This window comes from Cupressus sempervirens, chromosome 5 (genome assembly GCF_028749045.1).
Source record: "Cupressus sempervirens isolate cs-2001-9-10 chromosome 5, ASM2874904v1, whole genome shotgun sequence".
NCBI lineage: Eukaryota > Viridiplantae > Streptophyta > Pinopsida > Cupressales > Cupressaceae > Cupressus > Cupressus sempervirens.
Genome location: NC_143122.1, coordinates 138,981,511 through 139,005,181, shown reverse-complemented (window position 1 = coordinate 139,005,181; position 23,671 = coordinate 138,981,511). Strand labels below are relative to the sequence as shown.

Below are 23,671 nucleotides of genomic sequence, written 5' to 3'. Positions count from 1 at the left end.
TTGGCTTTGGGCACTCTACTGTCCCCCAAAACTAAATCCATGAAGCTAGGTGCTTCATAACCATAGAGTGCCATGAAAGGAGTCATCTTGATGGACATATGATAAGTGGTGTTATAACAATACTCTCCCATATGCAACCATCTGATCCAAGCCTTTTGTTGTGTAGTTACATAGTTCCTCAAATATCCTTCCGCCCATTTATTCACAATCTCTGTTTGCCCATCTGTTTGCGGATGATAACTAGTGCTAGGTGTAAGATCTGTACCACACAACCTAAACAACTCTTGCCAAAAAACACTCATAAACTTACTATCCCGGTCGCTGACAATGAATCTGGGCAGCCCATGTAACCTGAATATCTCTTTAAAGAAAAGATCTGCCACCTGTGCTGCTGTGTAAGTGGACGGAATAGCAAAGAAGTGAGCAAACTTCGTCAAGCGGTCCACCACCACATAGATGCAATCCCTTCCCTGCACTCGTGGTAAACCAGTGATGAAGTCCATCGAAATACTTTCCCATTTCCTATCAGGAATGGGCAAGGGCTGTAATAAACCTGCAGGAAATGTGTGTTCTCCCTTATTTTGTTGACAAACCATACACTCCCTGACATACCTCTGAACATCATCCTTGAGCCCTTTCCATGAAAACCGCTCTCGGATCTGCCTGTAGGTCTTGAAGACCCCCGGATGTCCTGCTGTGGGTGCATCATGAAATGCCTTCAATATCGCCTCTCTCAAATGTGATGACGGAATCAAATAAACCCTGTCCTGAACTCTGATCAATCCATCTATCACCTCATAGCGATCATCCTGTATGGTACCTGAAATCAATCCAGAAGCCCAAGCATCTCCGACATACTCTGCTATAATCCGATCTCTCCAATCTCCTGAAATCTCTGCCAGAGCACATAAGTGAGGTCTCCGAGATAAGGCATCAGCCACCACATTTTTCTTACCTTTGACAAACTCTATGTCAAAGTCATAAGCCTGCAATTTAGTCACCCATTTTTGTTGCCGGTCATTAAGATCACGCTGGCTCATGAAGTATTTAATACTGTTGTGATCAGTCTTGATCACAAAACGTCCACCTACCAAATATGATCGAAATTTGGCCAATGCATGCATTATGGCCAACATCTCCCGGTCATAGACAGAATAACTTTTCTCAACTCCTCGGAGCTTCCTACTCTTGAATGCAATGGGATGCTTCTCCTGCATCAATACTGCTCGAATCCCATCACCTGATGCATCACAATGAAGCTCAAAAGGCTTTGTGAAATCCGGTAGAGCTAGAACTGGACATGAAGACATTACCTGCTTGAAATGCTCAAAACACCTTTGTGCTGCCCCTGTCCACACGAAGGCTCCTTTCCTGGTAAGATCTGTTAAGGGTGTAGCAATCTGTGAGAATCCCTTAACAAACCTTCTATAAAAACCACATAAACCAAAGAATCCCTTAAGCTGTGTAAGGTTTGTGGGAGTAGGCCACTCTACAATAGCTCTAATCTTTTCGGGATCAACCCGAACGCCATCTGCACTAATGATATGCCCCAGGTAAAGGAGCTCAGTCATGCCAAACTCACATTTAGATTCCTTGGCATACAATGACTCTCTCTCCAGAATAGATAACACCTCCTCCAGATGATGTAAGTGCTCCTCCCAGGTCTTACTGAAGACCAAGATGTCATCAAAGAAGATCAAGACAAATCTCCTTAGCTGCTTCCTGAATACCTGGTTCATACAACTTTGAAATGTAGCAGGTGCATTGGTTAGACCAAATGGCATAACCATGAACTCAAAGTGGCCATAGTGACATCGGAAGGCTGTTTTCTCGATGTCCTTTGCTCTCATCCTGATCTGATGGTATCCGGATCGCAAATCAATTTTGGTGAAGAAGCATGCCCCATGCAACTCATCAATCAGCTCATCAATCCTAGGAATGGGATACCTGTTTTTAATTGTTTTCTTATTCAGTGCCCTGTAATCGATGCACATGCGCATTGTCCCATCCTTCTTCTTTACCAATACTACTGCTGAAGCAAAAGGGCTCTTACTGGGCCTGATATGCCCCATCTCCAACAAATCCTTAATCGCCTTCTCTATCTCATCCTTGTGTTTCTTAGGATGAGGATAGGGAGTAATCATAACTGGTTTGGCTCCCTCCTCGAGCTCAATAACATGTTCCATCCCTCTGTCAGGAGGAACCCCATGAGGAATATCGCTAAATACTTTAGCGTGTCTATCAAGTATCTTCTGGACATCTAGTGGATGACTCTTTTCTTGTGGCTCTGGTGAAGTTGGCATAATGTGGCACTCTGCCGCCCACTCTATGTCATCATGACGAAAAAGTCTCTGCATTCTCCTCAAGGACACTATTCTGCAACCTCCATCTGAAAGCCCTCTAAGTACCACAGTTCTCCCCTCATGCTGGAATCTCATCTCCAATTTCGCTAGATTGAGTGTGAACTCAACTAGTGAAGCCATCCATGTCATGTCGAGGATGACATCATAATCTCCCATGTCCACAACATAGAACTCATCTTCCAACTCGTAGCCATCTCCAAACCTGATGCGAAGATTAGATATCTTCCGAGTGCATAATAACTTATCACCATTAGCCACCATGACTCTAAACCCATCATGCTCCTCTGTCTGTAACCCTCTCCTGGCTACCAATTGTGCATCTATGAAGTTATGTGTAGCCCCAGTGTCAATAAGAGATATCACTTTCTGCCCCTGGATAGTACCCCTGACCTTAAATGTGATTGCCTTTTGGGCCCCTGTCAAGCGTGCCAACGATCTATCATCTTTAGGAATGTTGCTCTCCTCTATAGTGTTACCCTCATCTGAATCGGAGTGCTGATCCTCCCCTTCTGACTCTGACTCTTCTGCTGAAAAATACTCCATTTGATTTGCCTTAGCCTTGAGAGAACATTTATGAGATAAGTCCCAAGGCTCTCTACAATGGAAGCACAGCTTCTTCTTTCGAAGTTCATTCAAGGTTTCATTGTCTAGTCCTTTTGATCCTTCTTTGGGTTTGCTATACTCTTTCTGAAATGATTTTTTGTCTTTGTCCTTGCGGTAGGAAGAATCTGTTGAATGGTTTTTTCCTTTGTATACCGAAGGGGCTAAATCTCGTGCCTTTTTAGTTGCTTCAGCTAATGTGAGTGGATCATGTCCCTTCACCCAACCTCGTAATGGATCAGCAAGACCATCACAAAATAACACCACCAATCTCCTAGGAGAGATATCAGTAACAAGTACAGACAAGCGCTGAAACTTGGCAATGTAAGCATCCACAGAACCTGACTATTTTAACTGTGCTAGCTCCTTGAAATGTAACTCGGGATCCTTAGTGTCAAATCTCCCAATCAATGTTTCGGTGAATTCCTCATAAGATGTAATCTGATTATGCCCCAAAGTCACCATGCCATGATGCCACCATTCATGTGCAACGCCATCCAAGTGCATAGCCGCATACTTGATAGCCTCCTCCTCAGGCATAGGATTAAGCTGCAAGTATGTATCTACCTTCTGCACCCAAGCTCGTGCAGTCATCTTCCCTGAAGCATCATAATAATGTAAAGAAAGTTTTCCAACTTTCTTCCTCAGCTCAAAGTTTTGATTCCTCCCTCCTGCTTTAGGCATGTGTCTCATCCTCAAGTCCATATAATCTCTAAGAGAAATATCCGCGTGAAACTCTGGTCCACTAGCCTCCCAGTCCCTCCTGAACTGATCCTGTAACTCGGTAATCTGCGGTTCGTTTACTGGATGAACCGGATCTCTGGGTGGAAAAGTGGGTAGAAGAGGTCTCAAGCTCACAGTCCGTGCTGGGCGTGCAACGTGTCTAAAGTTATCAGCCTCATTCCCATTGTTGCCGTGTCCATTATTACCATTAATGTTATTCTCAGGATCATTGTTGTTGCCTTGGCCTTCATGGTTATTGTTTCCCCCGTTGTTATTGTTTCCCTCGTTGTTATTGTTTCTGTTGTTGGCATCACCTGGATTAATATTGACACCCATCTGTCTAGCCATGAGCTGCAACATCATGTCCATTCGCCTATTCTGCTCCTGCTGCATACGCTGCCCCTGCTCTAATGTATCCAGTAACTGTCGGAACAGTACCTCCCCTTGATCTGGACCAGCATTTCTGCCTCCGCCTAATCCTGTATTCCTGTCATCTCGATCACCCATATTATTGTCCTGATCACAGAATATCTCCTCTGTGTCTGTATGGTTGAATTCAATGTCCCCCTGCACGGATGTACTAAACTGTTTGCTTTGCAAGTCTGAAATCCTATTTTGTCTTGCTCTGGTATCGCGGAAATTATAAGACCCCTGTCGCATGCTCAAACATAAATGCTTAGCCTGTGTTTTTTTTACTTACTTTTTCCCTCTATTCGGCTGTTCCAAATTCCCTATAAGACCTCCACAGGATGGCAGGACTTATAGCTCTGATACCACTGTAATGGGCACCCCTGGATGTCCAAAAAAACTAAACCAAATTGCTGAAAGGAATTATGTCAAACAGTTTGCATTCAACTTCTTATTTCTCCATTTAATGTTTTAAAGCCCTTATAACTCCGGAAATCAAATGTTTATTTGTTTGTTGTGTTTCGTGCATGGAATTGGTATCATACAACATAAACAAGAAATAAACTACAATGATATGCAAAGTGGAAATGAATTGCTGCTAATAAAATGTTATTTTCAGAATTCATAAAACCAAATACATGGTAGATTTATCAACTCACTAATTACTTCAGCAGTATTGACATAATACTCCAGCCCATGCTTTCGAACTTGCTGCTACAATACTTTGTCCTTCAAAGTGACCTTCATAATACCATTCCCTCAAAGCGGCATAAGCGTCAAACAAGTAGTGAAGAAGATATGAGCAAAATACCAAATTTGCCTGTAGCCGGAAATGCAACTAAACTGCCTGATAATGAAGCCAATAACAAAGAATTCCAAAGGCCAAACCCCAAGGGAATGACGTCTAGAATGTTACAAGAGAGGATAGACGTCCTCAAATGCCAAGAACGGAGCTGCAACTCACACACCAATTTCTTCTCATATTCAACCTCTCTAATGAAGCCATAAATGCTTCCTTTTATTCTATTCCCACGGGTCCCCTCAACTCATATGGGCAATGTGGGATAAAAGATGTGTAATATAAAACATATATTAAAATACCCCTTATTTCTCCCTTGGGTACACATCACCATAAAATATATATTAAAGTAACACTTTAATATTTTACAATTAAATTAGACGTTACTTTAATAAAACTTCAAGCATTAAAATGTATTAGCAATCGGACTCCGAATAATGCGAGTGATAGCTCATCGGAAAGCTCTCACCGAGGAGTATCGAGTCCAATCACCAAAATTGACCTGCACTGTGTCTTGCCGACTTACTAAAAATAGTAAGTATGCCTGAAACTAAGTAAATCAACTTCGTTTTGGCCCAAACTGGAAATAACTAGGCCAAAACACTCCAAGATCCCATTAAACCCTTCGTTAGCATCAGGACCATGTAGAACAAGGCTAACGCGCACACACTTGGTCAACTGCTAAAATGGGGACATTACATACGGAGTGTTGTCGTTTGTCCTTCCCTCATAAATTACCTTGAAGTCTTCTCTTCAAGTTATCTTCTTCCCTCAAAGCATATTGATAAGCATCCTCCATCGAATCAATCTTTAGCTTACCAATTTCATCTTGAATATTGAATCTCAAGCCATTAATATATTTGGCCACTGTTTCCTTAGAAAGTTCTTTATGTTCAGACCGAATGGTTAACTTATAGAATGCCTTGGTATAATCTTTCAAAGTCATGTCCTTCTGTTTTAGATTCTGCAATCTTTTAAACAATTCAAGTTCATAATCAACCGAAATGAACTTAGCCTTTAATTTTGTTACCATCAATCTCCATCTAGTGATCTTCATTTCACTTTCCTCTTTTCTATCGCTTCGCAATTCTTTCTACTATAAAGCAACATGTCCTTTTAGCTTAGTTTGTGCTAACCCGACTTTGAATGGATCTCCAATATCCTTTAACTAATAGTAGTCTTCCAACTCACCAATCCAATCAATTAGGTCTTTAGTATTTGAAGTACTTGAGAAATTAGAAACATCCATCTTATGCTTCAATTTCAATTGAGCTCCAGATCTATCCAACCGACCAGTTTTGTCTTCCATAGGTCTCTACATGTAATCAATTCTATCTTATTCACTAGATCTAGCAACTTAAAAGTCTTCAGCAACTTCTTCGTAACCATCCTATGTACCCACATTCCTCAGTACCCTAGCTATAGTTCTCATAATCAACAACCATATCATTCTTCATCAATTCCATCTTAGATCTGAAATCTGTTTTAACCTTCTCTGAAATATTAGTCCCCACAGCATCATAGAGATTTGCAATTTCTCTAGGGTCCAATCTTCTCGAAGGCATCTTCCAAGATCTTCGAAAACCCAAGGCAACGAATCCACAAGATCAACCTGGCTCTCATACCACTTGATGCACTACAAGGCAGGAGACTCCCCAAAGGAGATGTCCTAGCCCCCAACAAATAACCACACAATAGAAGACTAACAATAACACAGAGATTTAGATCCAAAACAACATATATTCTCATAGTAATATCATAAGATTACATCCAACATGCCCGACTATAAGGCCTTTCGGGTTATGGCCATATACAAAGCAATTACAATATTAGTTCTGCAAGACTTCACAAGATCCAAGCACTAGCTAGCCCAAACCCACAATTTGGGAGAAAACCCCAAGAAGAATCTAAACTTGTGCTCGCAAGACACCAAGCAACCTTCTTGTTTTCCAAGGCCACACTTGCTACTAGCTTTGCTAAACTTGACTCCTCTCAGCTACTCCTTGCTTCATCCATGCTGAAATGAACCACTCTAGACATCACAAGACCCTCTACTTATAGTAAACCAAGCCACAGGTCGACCTAGCAAGTCACATTAAATAAATGCTCACATTAAATAAAATCTCAAGCCACAAGTCGTCTTGGCAACAAACATTAAATACATGAAATAACTAAATACTTAGATCAAGCCCCAAGTTTACAATGCATAACTAACCCATAAGACCAAATAAGAGTATGTGCCCTTAGGCATAGGTCCACGTGCCATCCAATAATCCAAATCCAAGAGGGCATAAGCCAAGTCCCTCAGATTAGAGCTTGTGAATACAATTTCCAAAGTCTACAAATAAATCAGTAACACATTACCAGTAGCCACCAAAAAGGCTCTACCTTCAACACGATTGCTCCAATTGTTATGCGCACTTAGGGTAAGGTCCACCAATATGTCTCGAACATAACCCTAACCACACGTAACATAAGTCCACAAATCTGAGCTCAATGCCCGTGCATACAGGATTGCTGATTACCTCAAGATGCTCTTGCATCAATTGTACAGTTGATTATTTCCTTCATCAATAAAGGTGGTATTTTTGGTTGTGTGGCTGGGTTTTTCCCTTCATCTGGAAGGACTTTCCTAGGATAATTCTGTGTCTCTTGCATCTATTTTGTTCTTTCTGGTTGCAGTTTATCTTTTTTTCTGGGCAAACGTTAACATTATGAGACGGTTTTGAAAAGGAATTGAAGCTGTGATCCAAGCATGTATGGGCTCCCAAGAACTTTTCTTTTTGAATGCATAAAATAATCTAGTTTCCTTGGCACTCTTAGGGAATAGGAAATGTGTTACAACACTAGAGGGATTATTGTATTATTACTAATAGATAGAACCCTTGCATTTCAATAAAAATATCCATAACTATGAAATTTAGATTTTCCCCATAAAAATCTAGGCTTTTGTAATTGGACAAAACTAGACATACCAAACTGAGTTTTATAGACCACATTATGTGAACTAGTAGTATTGGCTGAACTCAATTCCTTTGAAAACTATTTATCACCTGGTGGAAATTGAGCCAGTCTGGAACTATAGATGTAAGAGTCAAGTCGACATAATTCGAGATGTTTTACAGAATTAATATGTCTGATTCAATGTCTTCAACATCTTTTTCAGTTTTTCCATTCTGTTTACATTAATGTGTCACATGGTGTATTAGTTATGCAAATGAAATTGGATTATAGTTTATGAATACAGTTTTTGGATTCAGGATGCTGTACTGATACAAGCTGAAAATGAAGGCTTGCTTCGTTCTATCTGCGAAAGGGAAAGAGTGTCGATGGCTGTAATTGGCACAATAAGGTTGGTAGTTGTACACGTAGATAACATTTGTTTTAGCAGATTTGGGCCTTTTTCAAATATTGAAGTTCATTTGGATGGAATTTACTAAATGACATTTTTTGATTAATGCACTTAAAGTTTTATTAATAGTTGACAAGGATATGTGCATTCATAGAACAGTGACCATTCTGTATGTTCTGTAGAGGTAAATATTTTATTAGTGTCTTACGTTGTAAGAATGTAATGAATTACTATGACTAAAAGTGAAACAATTGAAACCATATGATGAGCTTCATATTATAAGGTGTATACAATTATATCAGACATCAATCATGATTAATCAGTACTCTGCCCTGGCACTAACTTAAAAGAACTGTGTATTTTCAAATTAATTAGACTCAAGCTGATATTTTGACAAAACTGTTGCAATGTAACTTTCAATTTAACATTTTTTTGTTTTGTTGCAAAACTGCATTTCTCTGGTTTTCTGCCTTAATCACAACTCCTTTTTGCAGTGATTTTTCCCTAACCCTAACCTAATTTTTTCTTGACTAATTGAAAAACATTATCTTTGTTTTGCCATATTATTCCTGAGAAAGATTTTGCAAATATCATGTAGATGCATAGAGACTAGACAATTTTTATCTTCTATAGTCTTAATGATAATATTTCATCAAGTTGACATTTCTCGCCATATTTGTTTATAGAAAAGTAGCCTGTAATGAAGGGAGGTCCGACTTTTTGGTGGATAAATTCATTAAATTTTCTCTATTCTTAAGTCAATCCAGAGGCAAAATGATGGGCAGTCAAAGAAAATTGTGGCCTCAAATGTTCAAGCCTAAAAACCTACAGATAGCAACCCAGGGAAAAAAACTAATAACTGAGAATTTTTTTTATTCCTTTCGTAGCACATACATTAAATAGAAAGAATTGTGCTAATATAGCTAATAGTACTTCATAGCATGCAGATTTAGATCCTTGAATATGGTTGATTGAATGTGACCTTAAACACCCTGTTCAATCCCTCTGTTGACCTGCAATAATGTCTGATGCTGAGGGTTTTAATCCCAGTAAGTGTCACATTCAGAATGAAGTTTGTTCCCTAATTTGTTAATGGTAGCTCTACAATGCCTGCATTCCCTTGGGAGCTTTCTAGGACCCAGACTCCAGTGATCCCCAATAAATAGAAATCATTTCCCGAACTGATGGCATTTGACTGATAAGCAACCCTCCACTAATTCTGGCCGCTAACTGTAAAACAATTCCACAAATTTGGGCAGTTAACTGACCTACACTACTCACTACCATGTTTTCCTGATGAAGACTACAGGTTTATACAGCAGCCAGCTATGAGGCTAATGCAGTTATGGCATCCCTTATTTGTTATTTTCATTTTCAATTAATAATTCAATAGCTAAGCCACTTTTAGTAGGTGAACTCACCTGCTACGCTCTAATTGAAAGACCCACTATCTCCAACTGCCAACAAGGATCCATTCAAAACCCAATCCAAACATCTACCTACCAGCTAAGTGTTTGTATATCAAAAGCAGACATTAGATGATTTACATTGGTTATGATCTAGTGAGTTTTGGAATATTTTTAATGGGCATAGCTTGTAAAGATGATTCAAATGTTTAATGTTGCAAGTTTAGGTTGATAGTCATTGCATGATGATAACACTCCAGCATATATGGTCTGTACCTTGTATCAATTGTCTTGTCCAGCTAATTTTAGTCTTTAGTTATATAATAGCCTACAAGTGGGAAGGCACAATGAATATTTTTATTTTGGGATTGTGTGGATTTAATAAGACACGGATATTTCCATGCATAAGTAGATATAAATGTGTAAAAAAGTCGGAAACATTTTGTGCAAGATAAGATAAGATAAACTTATTAATGTCCAACAAGAGACTGCAAATGGATCTAAGGGACTGAAGAGAGTACAACAGGGCTGCAGTCAGCAAAGGGAGCACCAAATGGTGTCCATGGAGAAAACAAACAAACAAGAAAGAAAAACGCAGAAAGCAGAGAACAAGGAGGCAAAGCAAGAGACAAGAAGAACCTAAGTACTTCCCACAGGAGAGAAGACCCCCAAACTAAAGGATAAGGTCTGAGATGAGGGCAAGTAATGGTCCTTGGTAATCTCGAGGAACCACTGGAGGTAGGATGATGTTGCTGCCAAGTGTGCCCACTGCAAGGTCTCACGGATCTGATGTGGCTTGACTTAGCAGTAGAGGGGAGAACGAGTAACCCCTTTGTCCCCCCAGGGAGAGATAAATTCAGCAATTTTGGTGTAGAAAATCTAAATCCATTTTGTCCCAAGGGAAAAATCATTTATTAAATTGTTAGATATCAAGTGTACAAGTAAAATTAGCTAATGGTAGCATAGCTTTATGATAAGTGTGGACAGTAAAACAACTTTATGCAGCACTGCCTTTATATGTTTATGTGAACATGATTAACCTAACAAGAAAAGACTCGTAGAATAGACTTGTAAGTTAAAGTTATGCTTGAAGTTTGAAAGATCGTAACTTGAAAATAGTATGCTTCATAAATAGTACATAAGAGGTTGCCTGATTTCAAGGAAAATAATCGGAACAAAATTCAAAATCAGGAATCTGTTCAAATTCATTAAATAAAATTGGTACTATTGTAATCAGACATTCATATTTTACTTTTTGCACAAGCTATGATTTTCCCTTTGGTGTCCGTGGGAGTAATTTGCAGTCAATTTCCAAGGAAATTTGCAACTAAATTAGGGATAATTTGCACTTCAAATATGACAGTGCTTGTCCATATAAATGGTCAAAGATTTACTGTTTGAATGAATTCACTTGACAGCCACTGATGGATTTGGTGTTGGAATGTGAAAGATCTTGCCAAAAAGGGAGGACAAATCTAGGAGAAAAATTGCCCTAAATGAGTGAGGAACTCAATGCCAAATCGACATTGCTATTTTGCATTCATTTTATGAAATCATCCAGCCACATGAAGAATTGCTGGCAATTGTCCTTGCCATATTTGTGTTTCAGTTTTTTCTCATGTAGAGAGTTTGACAACTGCTTAACAGTACACACTGTTCTAGTTTTAACCAATTTAGATTTTTTTGATTCATTGATTTCTGTTTAATATTCTATGGTTAATTTTTAATTAATCTATTTAAGGAATTGCAGGAGATTATCTGTTTTGTATTTTTATCTTTTAGAGGATGCATAGTTTAAACTGTGTAAGAATTGCACATTTCTTTATTCCATTTAGGTTTTTGTCTTTAGATTCTATTTAATATATCAATACTTTCTAAGGTTACTAAGTTCTTTTTAATATTTTGTTCGGTTGAATATAGTTAGCTTTGTAAATCTGTTGAACTTAACGATGAATGCGTTTCTAATTATTATTGACTGACAAACATGTTTTGGGATTTTCGCCGAGTGCCAGGCCTGTGACTTGTTTGTTCCAAGGATTTATATATGACATAAGTCATTAGTAAAAATATCTCTTAGTTAAAGAATGCAAAACACATTCATCAAATATATGAATAGCTTTTAAACAATTACTTCTATTGTTGGTTTCAATCTTTGTCAGACCTATATTTTAAGTTGATCCATTTTTCGTGCAGATGTAAATTGATCAATATTTCAGACATTGCCAAGAAAATAAAGTAAAATGACTAAAGTGCAAGTCAAGCAAACCTTTCATGGAATCTAAAGTTGCAGGAAGAAAGGCTTATCCAAGCAAGAGTGGAAGTCTGGAAGGCAATGGCTGAGGAATGAAGATGGTGTCATGATTAGGCAAGTATTGTGTGTCTGGTCAACTTCAGTCGGACAATGCACTTGAACGAAAAAGTTTTAAATGATGGTTCTAGTAAAGAAAGCATTTTTATACATACCTATCTTATGCGCTACCATTGGTAATGAATTCATACATGGAGTAGGCAAACAGCAGATTCATACATGGAGTAGGCAAACAGCAGATCCAGGGATAGACTATGGAGTAAACTAGAGCCAAAATTCAACTCCATAACTAAGTGTCCGATGATAGGAAAGCAGGTGACTGACCTTATGCACTTCATAATCAAACCGTTCTAAATATCAGTTGTGGTGCACCTGGAGGTTAGTAGGAGTGGTTTGATGATCACTTTTGTGGATGAGAAGTTCGTACACGGAGTAGACAAACAGCACATTCAGGGACTGACTATGGAGAAAAGTAGAGCCAAAATGTTAACTCCATAACTAAGTGTGCCATGATAGGAAAGAAGGTGACTGACCTTATGCACTCTGATAACCAATCCATTCTAACAATCAGTTTTGGTGCACCTGGAAGATTAGTTGGAGAGGCTTGATGATCACTTTTATGGACGGAGTTCTAGTTTGAATTCTTTTTCAAACGATTCCTTGAAAAATCTTGAAAAGCCAACTATACCTGTTGAACTCTTAGTAGGAGAGGTTTGATGATCACTTTTGTGGATGAGAAGTTCATACACGGAGTAGACAAACCGCACATTCAGGGACTGACTATGGAGAAAAGTAGAGCCAAAATGTTAACTCCATAACTAAGTGCGCCATGATAGGAAAGAAGGTGACTGACCTTATGCACTCTGATAACCAATCCATTCTAACAATTAGTTTTGGTGCACCTGGAAGATTAGTTGGAAAGGCTTGATGATCACTTTTATGGACAGAGTTCTAGTTTGAATTCTTTTTCAAATGATTCCTTGAAAAATCTTGAAAAGCCAACTATACCTGTTGAACTCTTAGTAGGAGGAAGTGGGAGGCAATCACTATGTCATAGAGGTGATGGCAATGCTGATGATGTAGAAGATTGTTGTTGAAAGAAAGTGCTTTTTTGCTAAATTTATTGTCTTTCATTATTTAAGAATGATTACATTGCATTGTTGGGTTGTGGTTGTTATGTCATATCCAAAGTCAATCACACGTTAAAGAAGAATTTACTCTATCAAAACTAAAAGCGAAGTGTAAAATTTGAGATTGGCTTCAAGAATTGGGAAGTAATTTGTAAACAAAGAACTGAACTTGGCTGATTTTTTAGATTTGGATATCACCAAAGGTAGAATCTAGGGTTTTATAGAGTTGATAAAAGAAGCAATCTTGGATTTGCAACAGTGTTCTTAAGATGAGAGAAGAACAATTGAAGGTTTATTCCATTGGCATATGGAAAACTATTACACATTACACCCCACATGTAGTTTCACTGAAATTCTGGAAATAGAGGAAGATAAGAAATGATTGTTTCCACCTCAATTGCACTATCTAAGCAATGAATGATGAGGCTAAGTAAGTAGTGTTAGTAACATTTTGATCGATGAGAAAAAAGAAGACATGAATTTGGAAATTTTGAAAGAAAACTTGAGGACTCTCGGCCTTAAGGATTGTAGTGCTATAATGTGGGGCAATTGAGGAAATTTGTAGCCTTTATAGTTTTCATGACTTTAGTTCAAGACAACACACTAAATTGGTAAAGGACAATTTCAACAAGGAAAATTGAGTTAGACGTGGTAGATTAAAAACTGCAAAAGACACCTATGTCTCCAATGGATGAGCACTTTAGTTCAAGACAGCACACTAAATTGGTAAAGGACAATTTCAACAAGGAAAATTGAGTTAGACGTGGTAGATTAAAAACTCCAAAAGACACCTATGCCTCCAATGGATGAGCTCAACAACATACTATCCAGGTTCATTGAATTAGTAAACAGAGAGAAGAACAAAGGAAATTAGTTTCTATAGGAAATTTTGATGTAAGCCTAAGTGGCAAGTAATTTTCTCATTGGTTGATAGTGTAGGAGCTTAATTCTAATTGGCCCATGCTTTGGTGCCTTTGATTAGTTGATGAAATTTTATAATTTTCCTATTGGCTCATTTGGAGGTGCTTTAATTTTATTGTTTGGCAGGGTGATAACCCTAATTAGTGTAGGAATTAATCTGGGCCATTGATTTTGTTTAATATTGGCAATTTATTGTAGCTGAGCTTCCTAAATATGGCTTGCTCTCCTCATTTGTAAGGGAGAATTGCTGTGTCTTACATGGTGAATTATTGTGATCAAACTGGAAGTACTGCATAGTGCTCTACATTCCTCACTAAGTGCCCGTTTGGCTGCAGGAATATGATATTCCAGATTTAATATTCTGAATTTAGTCAGAATGTGAATTTGATATTCCGGATTTGTTATTCTGGACCTGTTTGGTTCACCCAGAATTTCGTTTATTAATTTTTTCCCACCTGATTTGAATATCAATTTCAATCAAGAACTAGTAGAGAGGTTTCTTGAATCTCATGGTTGTGAGAATGTGGATGTTATAGGAAACAACCTGAGGCTTAAACTGTGATCAAACCCAATCAATCAGCTTGAAGCAAGATCAAATGTGTCAAGATGAAATGCAGTTACTCAAAGTGGCAACATAATTCAAACTGGATGAAGTCTTTCCTACTCTGTTCAAGCTCTCCGTGGACATTCGGGCTCAAGCAAAGATTTTCTACAGCAACAATGGCAATGATGTAGAAGACTACCTGCATTGTCAAATTGAACTGAAATTACAAAACCCACCAATGAATTTTAAGCTTTTAGCAGATCCATTTGTGCAAGTGTTAATTCAAACCAACAGAACAAAGAGTTATCCACTTTTTTTCAAGCCAGTGGAGCTCTATACAATACTGATTTCGTACAAACGACAGGCAGCAGAAGCAATTCCTCAGAGGACATTGGAGGCAATGCTCAACATTTTGTTTCTCTTCCTTGCAGAAGTAGCTGCATACATTTCGCTAGTCATTGTGGGCGTGCAAGCTCTAGGTTTTAGTATATCTCTTACAACTAGGGCAAATCACTTCAATTTTGTAAACCTAGATCCCCATTTTGAGAAGCAACGATATTCTTGTGGAATTCAAGAAGGCCTTCTCCCATGTTTGGAATCCTAAGCAAGCCTTTGCCGTGCTCTTCTCTACCTCTCTGGATCTGAAATTTTTATCAAGTTTGTGGAATTCCAAAATGGGAATTGGGATTGTTATCCCAATAGCACCTATTTTGGTGGAATTTTGAAATCTCATTTTGGGGTCAAAATGGGAATACAAATTCCAATTCCCAATAACGATTCGGCACACCAAATTGAGAATTAAAAATAAATTCCGATTCCTAATTCCTACTCTAGTTGAATTCCGACAAACAAATGAGCCCTAAGTAGATTTGATTTTGAGTTATTAAGTTAGAATTTTTTTTGAGTAATTTAGTTGGATAAGAGTAATTGTGAATGCATACTTGACATGAACTTAGAATAAACCACTGTATACTTATTGATTGCAAGTCTTGTCAAGCATGTTCAAATGACATTTGAATGTACTGAACTTTATTTTGTACTTAATCCTTAATTTGCATCCATTGATGGGATTGGAGAGGTGTTGAGTTGAAAATCATTTGAAGACATCTTAGAAGCTTGCACTAGGTGGGTGGTTTCATTGACAAGATTGCATTTAAGGAGAGTCCAAGTATATCCACACTTCCTTGCATCCATAGGTAGAAGAAGAAATAGTTTAAGTTGGCAAGTTTAAGTTACTGTTGCAGTTCAAAAGTTGAAAATAAAAATATATGTTAGTTGCACATTGTGAAGCCAAATTTTTAGAATCAAGTTGATAAGTCTTTAAAAACAGTGGAAGTCCCCTTGGCGATCTATCAAATCACGTCATTTCAATTGAGGGAGTATCCACATTAAGAGGGAACCTTAAAGTCACCAATGATCTGCCATTGCAGTCTTAGCATAAGAAGTGTCTTTATTCAAGAGAGGATTGGATATTCATGTTTGTCCTAGAAACATTAACTATTTTAATTTTGCATGTTGTAGTGGAACAAAGCTCACATTGACAATTTCTTGACAATTAAGGGATATTAAAACCGGGAAGCCGTTGAGGGATGAAACTAGTTCCTTCAATGGGTTGTTTCATTGGCGAATTGAAGACTATGAAGTCTTCCACCCAAATTGCAACATGTCTAGGATTGAAGTAGTGTTGGAGAGTAATACATTCTCTCTCGAATATGGAAGATACAAGAAAGGCATGGCGATGGTGGATGACACATTGGTCCACCGGCTCAAGAGGGGCAAGGAATTGAAGTACAACAAACCAAGAGGGGCATAGAAAAGGTGAACTTGGGAAAGAAAGATGACCTAGAGGTAATCTTGTTTAAGGATGATTGGGACCTAGTACTGAAGACAATGACATTCAAATATTTTAGAATATAAAGATGTGTTTGCTTAGACATACAATGATTTGAAATGCGTGCCACTAGAGTTATGTGTCCACTAGACTCCACTTGTAATAGGTGTACAATTTGTACATTAAAAAGTTGTGCCATATGAACAAGAACTATGCTAGCAAAGTACAAGAAGAAAAAGAAATCTTAGAGGGAGGAATTATTTTCAAAGGTATAAATGAGGGAATGGGTGTTGCGCTTCTCCAAAGAAAGTAGCAAATCTAATAAGGATTTGTGCAGATTTTAGATGCCTCAATGTAGTCACCATTAAGCACCCCTTCCCCATCCCTTTCATTGACAACATATTGGAAGAAGTGGCAGGGCACAAGATGTACTTGTTTGTGGATGGATTCTCGAGCTACAATCAAATCAATATTGTCGAGGAAGATAAATAAAAAACCATGTTAGTGGTTGAAGATGGGGTGTATCATACAACTAGATGCCCTTTAGGTTGTGCAATGCCGGTATGATCTTTCAAGGGATAATACTATATATATTTGACAAGATGTTGGGTGGCAATTTCAAGGCCTTCTTGGATAATTGGTCCATGTACAATGGGAAGGTGGGTCACCTTATAGTGTTGAGGAAATGCATGGAAAGATGTTGGAGAACATGATTGAAACTCAACCTAAAGAAATGTTGATTTATGGTACTGCAAGGTAAGCTGCTCGATCACATTATTTGCAAAGAGGGGTTAAAGAGTGACATCGACAAGATTAAAGTCATCGTTAAAATGGAGAGCTTGGAGGATGTGACTGGATTGAAATCTTTATTAGGGCATGTTGGTTACTATGAACAGTTCACAAAGCCTTTTCATAAATATCATTTTTATTGGACAAGATGACAAGGATGGGTGAAGTGTGCATATGCGGAACAAAGTAGGAGGCATTTAAAGAGTTGGAATATAGGTTGGTAGGTACACCCATTGTAGTTGGAATATATTATTCCGATTACACCCATTCTAGCTTACCTAGACTACGATAAGGAATTTCATGTGCATGTGGACACCTCAAATTGTGCTATTGGTGCTATGTGGCAAAAGCCATTGTTGGAGGGTTGGACAATCCCATATTTTTTGCAAGTTGATTATTGTCAAGTGCTGGAAGGAACTATAGTATGACAGGAAGTGAAGGACAAGATATAGTGTATGTATGTTGTACATAAATTTTGAAATTACCCCCTCGCTATGCCCTTCACATTCAATTTGTATCACTAGGTGTTGATGTACTTGATGAACAAGACAATCATACATGGGTGAGTCTATAGTTACTCCTACTCTAGCAGTTCACTTTCACTATTGTGGTATGGACGAGAAACAACTAGTGTTGGAGGGTTGGACAATCCCATATTCTTTGCAAGTTGATTATTGTCAAGTGCTGAAAGAAACTATAGTATGACAAGAAGTGAAGGAAAAGACATAGTGTATGTATGTTGTACATAAATTTTGAAATCATCCCCTCGCTATGCCCTTCACATTCTATGTGTATCACTAGGTGCTGATGTACCTGGTGAACAAGACAATCATACATGGGTGAGTTTATAATTACTCCTACTCTAGGAGTTCACTTTCACTATTGTGGTATGGTCGAGAAAGAACCATGTCCTTCTGGACCAACCATTGAATATTGAATTGGGAGTGCTTCAGAGGGAGTAAATGAGGACTTTTGAGATGCCCATCTATTCCAAATCATAGTCCTACCTCCTTGGTACGAAAATATTAGACAAATTTTGTTGACTTTTACATTCCCTTAGGACATGCTGCACAATGAGAGGAAGTTGACCCTCAAAAGAAAAAGGTTCCAAATCATGAACTAGTTTTTGTACAAGATGGGTTAGCAAGAGGTTACATAGGCTTGGATGCCACCATATGTGAGGCACTACTCGCAGGGCTGTGGTGGCTGATCTTGCACATGGATTTTACACCATTAATCATCGGGCTTCTTAGTTAATTATTTTTGCTTATAGTTGTTTAGTTTAATTTTCTGTTTTCTGTAAGTGCAGAGTGATCTGATATTATTAGTTTGTTGAACTCTGCACATTATATATTGTATCTTCTATTTTGATTTCAACACAAGATTTCAGAATAAATTGTTTTATTCAAATCAATCTGGCCTGACATTGATATCAAAGCACATGCTTCTATTCCATATTTTTCCATCTAGAATTTATTCCTTTTTCAAACTCAAAGTCTTAGAAGGAGAAGAATTTTGTCGGAGGAATGTTTGCACTTGCTTACTGTATAAGTTGCAGAAGAAGGGGTGAATATTGAGCCGATTTTCATTTTCTCTGGTTTATTTATGGTCACAAAAATATTTATATTGCTCATTGTAAACAAAAGCATTGAAGAAGCATTCCTTTTAAATTTGCAATCTGTGAAAAGCTATTTATTCATATTTACAATACAATCTATAGTCTTGAGTGGAGAAACTTTAACTAGGAAAGATACCTGGTTGGAATGGCATAGAAAAGTAGAAATTACTCTTATGTTCAATGATTTATGTTATAAAATTTGTGATGGAAATACCTAACCTGTAGCACCAACATATATAAGGAGAAAAAGAAATTTCGCAATATAATAATTCAAAAGCTTTGGCTTTGATAAGAGCTTCAGTTAATAAAGATGTGTATCGACATATACAAGGATGCACATTTGCATAGGATGCACTTCACAAGTTAAAGGATCTATATGATTCTCATTCGGAATTAGATTTTATTCAATTGCAGTTGAAGTTGTTTAATCTTGAATTAAAAAATGATGTTATAAGTTTGGCTTATGAAATCAGAGCCATAAAACAAGATGTTGATGCTGCTGGTAGGAAAGTTGATATTTATCTCATAGCTTTTATGAAGGTTCTTCTTCCAACACATTCCACTTATCTAGAGTCCCTTCAAGCTAGCAATCAATAAAAAACCAATACTTTTGATCAGTTGGTTGGAAAGATAGCTAAGCGTGAGTAAGCTTTTGGAAGGAGAATAGATAATAGTAGTGAAAATAGTTGTCTGGCTCATCAAGAGGGAAAAAACTATGAAAAAGAGTTCTAGAACTAATAATTATGATAAAGGAAAAAGTAGAGGTCAATGGCAAAATGATAATCAAAATGATCGACAACATCTATATTGTAAAAGATGTTGCAGAAAAGGTAGTCACGAGGCACACGAGTGCAAGCTCTTATGGGATAAAATAGAAAGTTTTAGATAATTCTTTTAAACAGAATGATAAGGCTAAAGTTTATAATGATGATAAAACTGGAGTGATAAAGCTTCAGAGGCAGCCCAATTTTCTTGTGACAATGATGATGATCTATATGTGCTTTCTATCTCAGACTTTGTATCTAATACTTCATGGCATGATTCTTGGATTTTAGATATTGGAGCCACACAACATATGACATTTTGACGTGATTTATTTGAAAATTTTCATGAAGCTTGTTGGTAAAGGAACTGTTGAATTTAAGTTGCCACTTCTTCCAGAGTTTGTGCTACATAACGTATTGTTTATTCCCCATTTGCAACATAATTTGTTATCACTGATGTTGATTCAACAACAAGGCTACTCTATTTATTTAATAGATGGACAAGTTGTTGTAAGGAAAATACCTAATAATAAAATTGTATTTACTCATTGTGAAGACGGAAGGTTATTAAAACTAAATGGTATTTCCGCAAATTCTAGAAATTTAGCATATCTTACAGAAGAAAGTAGATTATCCCCAAATCTTTTATTGCATGCAAGGTTTGGACATATTAATAATGATAGCATTCATATTATGCAAAAGAATGGTGTTGATGGTTTGCCTATTTTTCTTAAAACAGTTGAAAAATGTGAAGTGTGAATACTTTCCAAACAACATATGAATTGTTTCTCTCGCTCCACTTGGAGGGCACATAAAAAGTTGGAACGCATCCATTCTGATTTATGTGGGCCCTTACCTGTAATTTCTGTTGGAGGATCTAAATATTTTATGTTGCTTTAGTCGCATTACTTGGATTAATTTCTTGCAGCAAAAATTAGAAGCTTTTGAAATCTTTAAAAGGTGTTTCTATTATGGTTGAAAATCAAACTCAATCTAAAATTGGTACTTTTCAAACTGATAATGGAGGAGAATTTACCTCTAATTTTTGAGTATTATCTTCATCAACATGGAATTCAACATCATCTCACTATTCTAGGCACTCCTCAACAAAATGGCATTGTTGAAAGAATGAATAGAACTATCACGAACATGGTTCGGGCAATGTTGTATTTCAAAGGTGTCCAATTACATTTTTGGGCTGAAGCAGCAAGAACAGCAGTATATCTTTGCAATAGATCTCCATCATCTTCTCTTCACCAAACAACTCCACATGAAGTATGGTATGGATATCCTCCTTCTGTTCGACACTTTTGAATATTTGGACCCCTAAGGAACAAAGGAATAAGTTGGGTCAACATAGTTATAAGTGCATTTTTCTTGGCTATTCAGAATCCTCAAAGGCATATAGGTTGTATGATGAAGTTCATAAAAAAATTATTATTGCTCATGATGTATTTTGTGAATCCTCCAAAAATAATACAAATATTGAAAGTGAGTTTAAATAACTTGTTAAATCTGCAAAATTTTGTCCTCAAATAGAATTTCCTTGTGATATCTCTCATCATGAAGGATTCAAATATATGTGAAAAGTCTATATCCCAAGATACACCATCTCAAGATAATACGCTTATTCCTTTGCAAAAAGAAGTCACCTCTTCTAATGGCATTTCCTCTAATATTGAGCCTGATATTTCAGCACCATCAACAATTAATGAAGATTATACTCAGGTATTTGAAGCACCTTTAGTTCAAACCCAATCTTCTCACAAATGGGTCAAACAAGTCCAACAAATGTTAAAAGATTTGAGACCTGATGAAACTGGCAAAATTGGTACAAGAAGGTTTTACAAACTAAGGCAGCAATCTCAATCCTCTAATCCGAATACTTCAGAGTTTCTTGATGAACTGAATTTGACAATAGATACTGAACCAAATTCCCATAAAGAAGCTAAACATATTAGACTGTAGCAAAAAGCTATGCAAACTGAGTATGATGCACTTCTTAGAAATGGTACATGGGAATCGGTTGATCCACCAGTTGGTTGTAAACCTATTGGTTGCAAATGGATTTTTAGAAAGAAATATAAAGCTGATGACTCACTTGAAAAACACAAAGCCTGCCTTGTTGCAAAAGGTTATGCTCAAAAAGAGGGCATAGATTATGATGAAACCAATGATTGGGGGATGCACTTTGTGAACCAAGTGTTTGTCATAACCCCATAAAACTAATGGAAGTCTTAACATTAATTTAATATAAATATATGTATTCATTTTATCATTAGAATCATTGTATTCCATCATTATAATGCCGGCCATTTGTATTAACATAATATAAATATTATATTGAATTAATAGATAAAATAGGAAATATTAGTAAATGATTATATCCGATAAATGAATAATCATATTTATGATAGTATGCTTATCATAATATAGCAATATCTAATAATAAATTGTTGCCACCATATGTAACATATGGTATGCTTATTTATAAATGATAACATTCTTATAATACAATAATATAAGTTAGGAGTTAAAGGGTCACGACCCTCGACCACAGGAGAAAAAAATATTAATAATGGGGGAACAATCAACATCTAAAAAAGAAGAGCCGACAATGTATGAATAGGACATGGAACACTTTGTATTCCGCCTACAAACTACAAACGCCACGTATAGAGTAAGGAACCAATGTAAAGAAGACTTGGCTAATTAGGAGTCCATTTAACGATATAATCAACGACTAACAAATGAAGGTGGTCCATAACAAGGATTTAAGGCATCAACTTTCGTACACATGATAAATGATTCATTCACCAATCGCAATTATCCACGTCAGTGGGGGTGAGATTGACTACGAAGATTATGATTCATTGACAAGATTACATTAGTACGAACACAAGGGTAAGCATCAAGTAATAAGGTAAGTATAATGAGGTAAATTGTTAGGTTTCTTTTTCTTCATATTATTATATATGAAATTAGAGATGATAGTTGGATATATGTGAACCTAGTCACATTGTTTGGTGGGCCCCGACAAAAGTATAAATGAATGAACTATGGGGAGCTTATAAGGGAATATAAAATACATTTGCATTCCTTATTTATCTACCACTTATTAATATAGAAATCAAAATTAAGACCTTGGGTAAGAAAGCAAGAGGGATTCATTCTGGATCAAAACAAGTATTTAAAACAAATGAAGATTTGAAACAAGGCACTTAATAAAGAAGGGAGCACACTAAGAGGAAGAATTTCTAATTATGTGTGGTCGGCCAGGAGATCGATTAAAGCTAAGGAAGGTAAGATTCTAACGGTTTATTGTAATTTTGAATACATCTCTTTTGTAGGAATGAATATATTTTTATGGATAATTCATACTTATACATATATACAAAAGTATTAATGTATATGTACTTATGGAATTCTAAGAGAATTATAAACATGATTTAATATGATAAGATCAAGAGAGTCCCTTTGGGAAGAGAGTGATCTTAATAGCTTAAGATCAAGAGAGTCCCATTGGGAAGAGAGTGAGCTTAATATGGTTATAAGGCCGAAATATTTTGTAGATGTCAACATATGCATATGTCTCAAGGGCCCTGGATAGAGTACGTCTCTTCTCGGAAGGACCTTAAAGGTAGCACTTCATAGAAGATGGAGGAGTAACTGGGGATCTAAGGATCAAAAATGATCCTTAGATCCCCAGTTACTCCTCCATCTTCTATGAAGTGCTCCCTTTAAGGTCCTTATGATCCTGGTGTGGAGACATCTTTAAGGTTGGGTTAGGATAGAGGGTAGAATAGTGAAATATTATTGGATAAATTCTAACTTTGGTTTTGCAGGTATTAATGTCCTAGTTAGTGGGGATATTATATTGTTTTGTATCATGACATTAGAAATCAAGATATTCCGTAACTTGTCAAGGTCATACTACCCAAGAGAAAATGGGCAAGCTAAGTCAACAAACAAAGTGTTGGTGTCAATCCTCTAAAAGACATGCGAATTGGAACAAGGAGATTGCAAAGAGAGGCTCCTTCTTGTACTCTGGGCATATCGTACCACATACAATGAAACGAAAAGGCACACACTCTTCCATCTAATGTGTAGTTAAG

The 23,671-nt window shown here is 37.1% G+C and overlaps 1 protein-coding gene across 1 annotated transcript in view; it reads left to right on the top strand.

Annotated features, from left to right (window-relative positions):
- LOC149554881 (putative phosphoribosylformylglycinamidine synthase, chloroplastic/mitochondrial) overlaps positions 1-23,671 on the top strand; it is a 308,229-nt gene that overhangs the window by 189,772 nt on the left and 94,786 nt on the right. Inside the window, exon 20 of the mRNA XM_089828894.1 lies at positions 8,154-8,245. Coding sequence (XP_089685020.1) covers positions 8,154-8,245 — 92 coding nt within the window. The remainder of the gene's footprint in view (positions 1-8,153; positions 8,246-23,671) is intronic.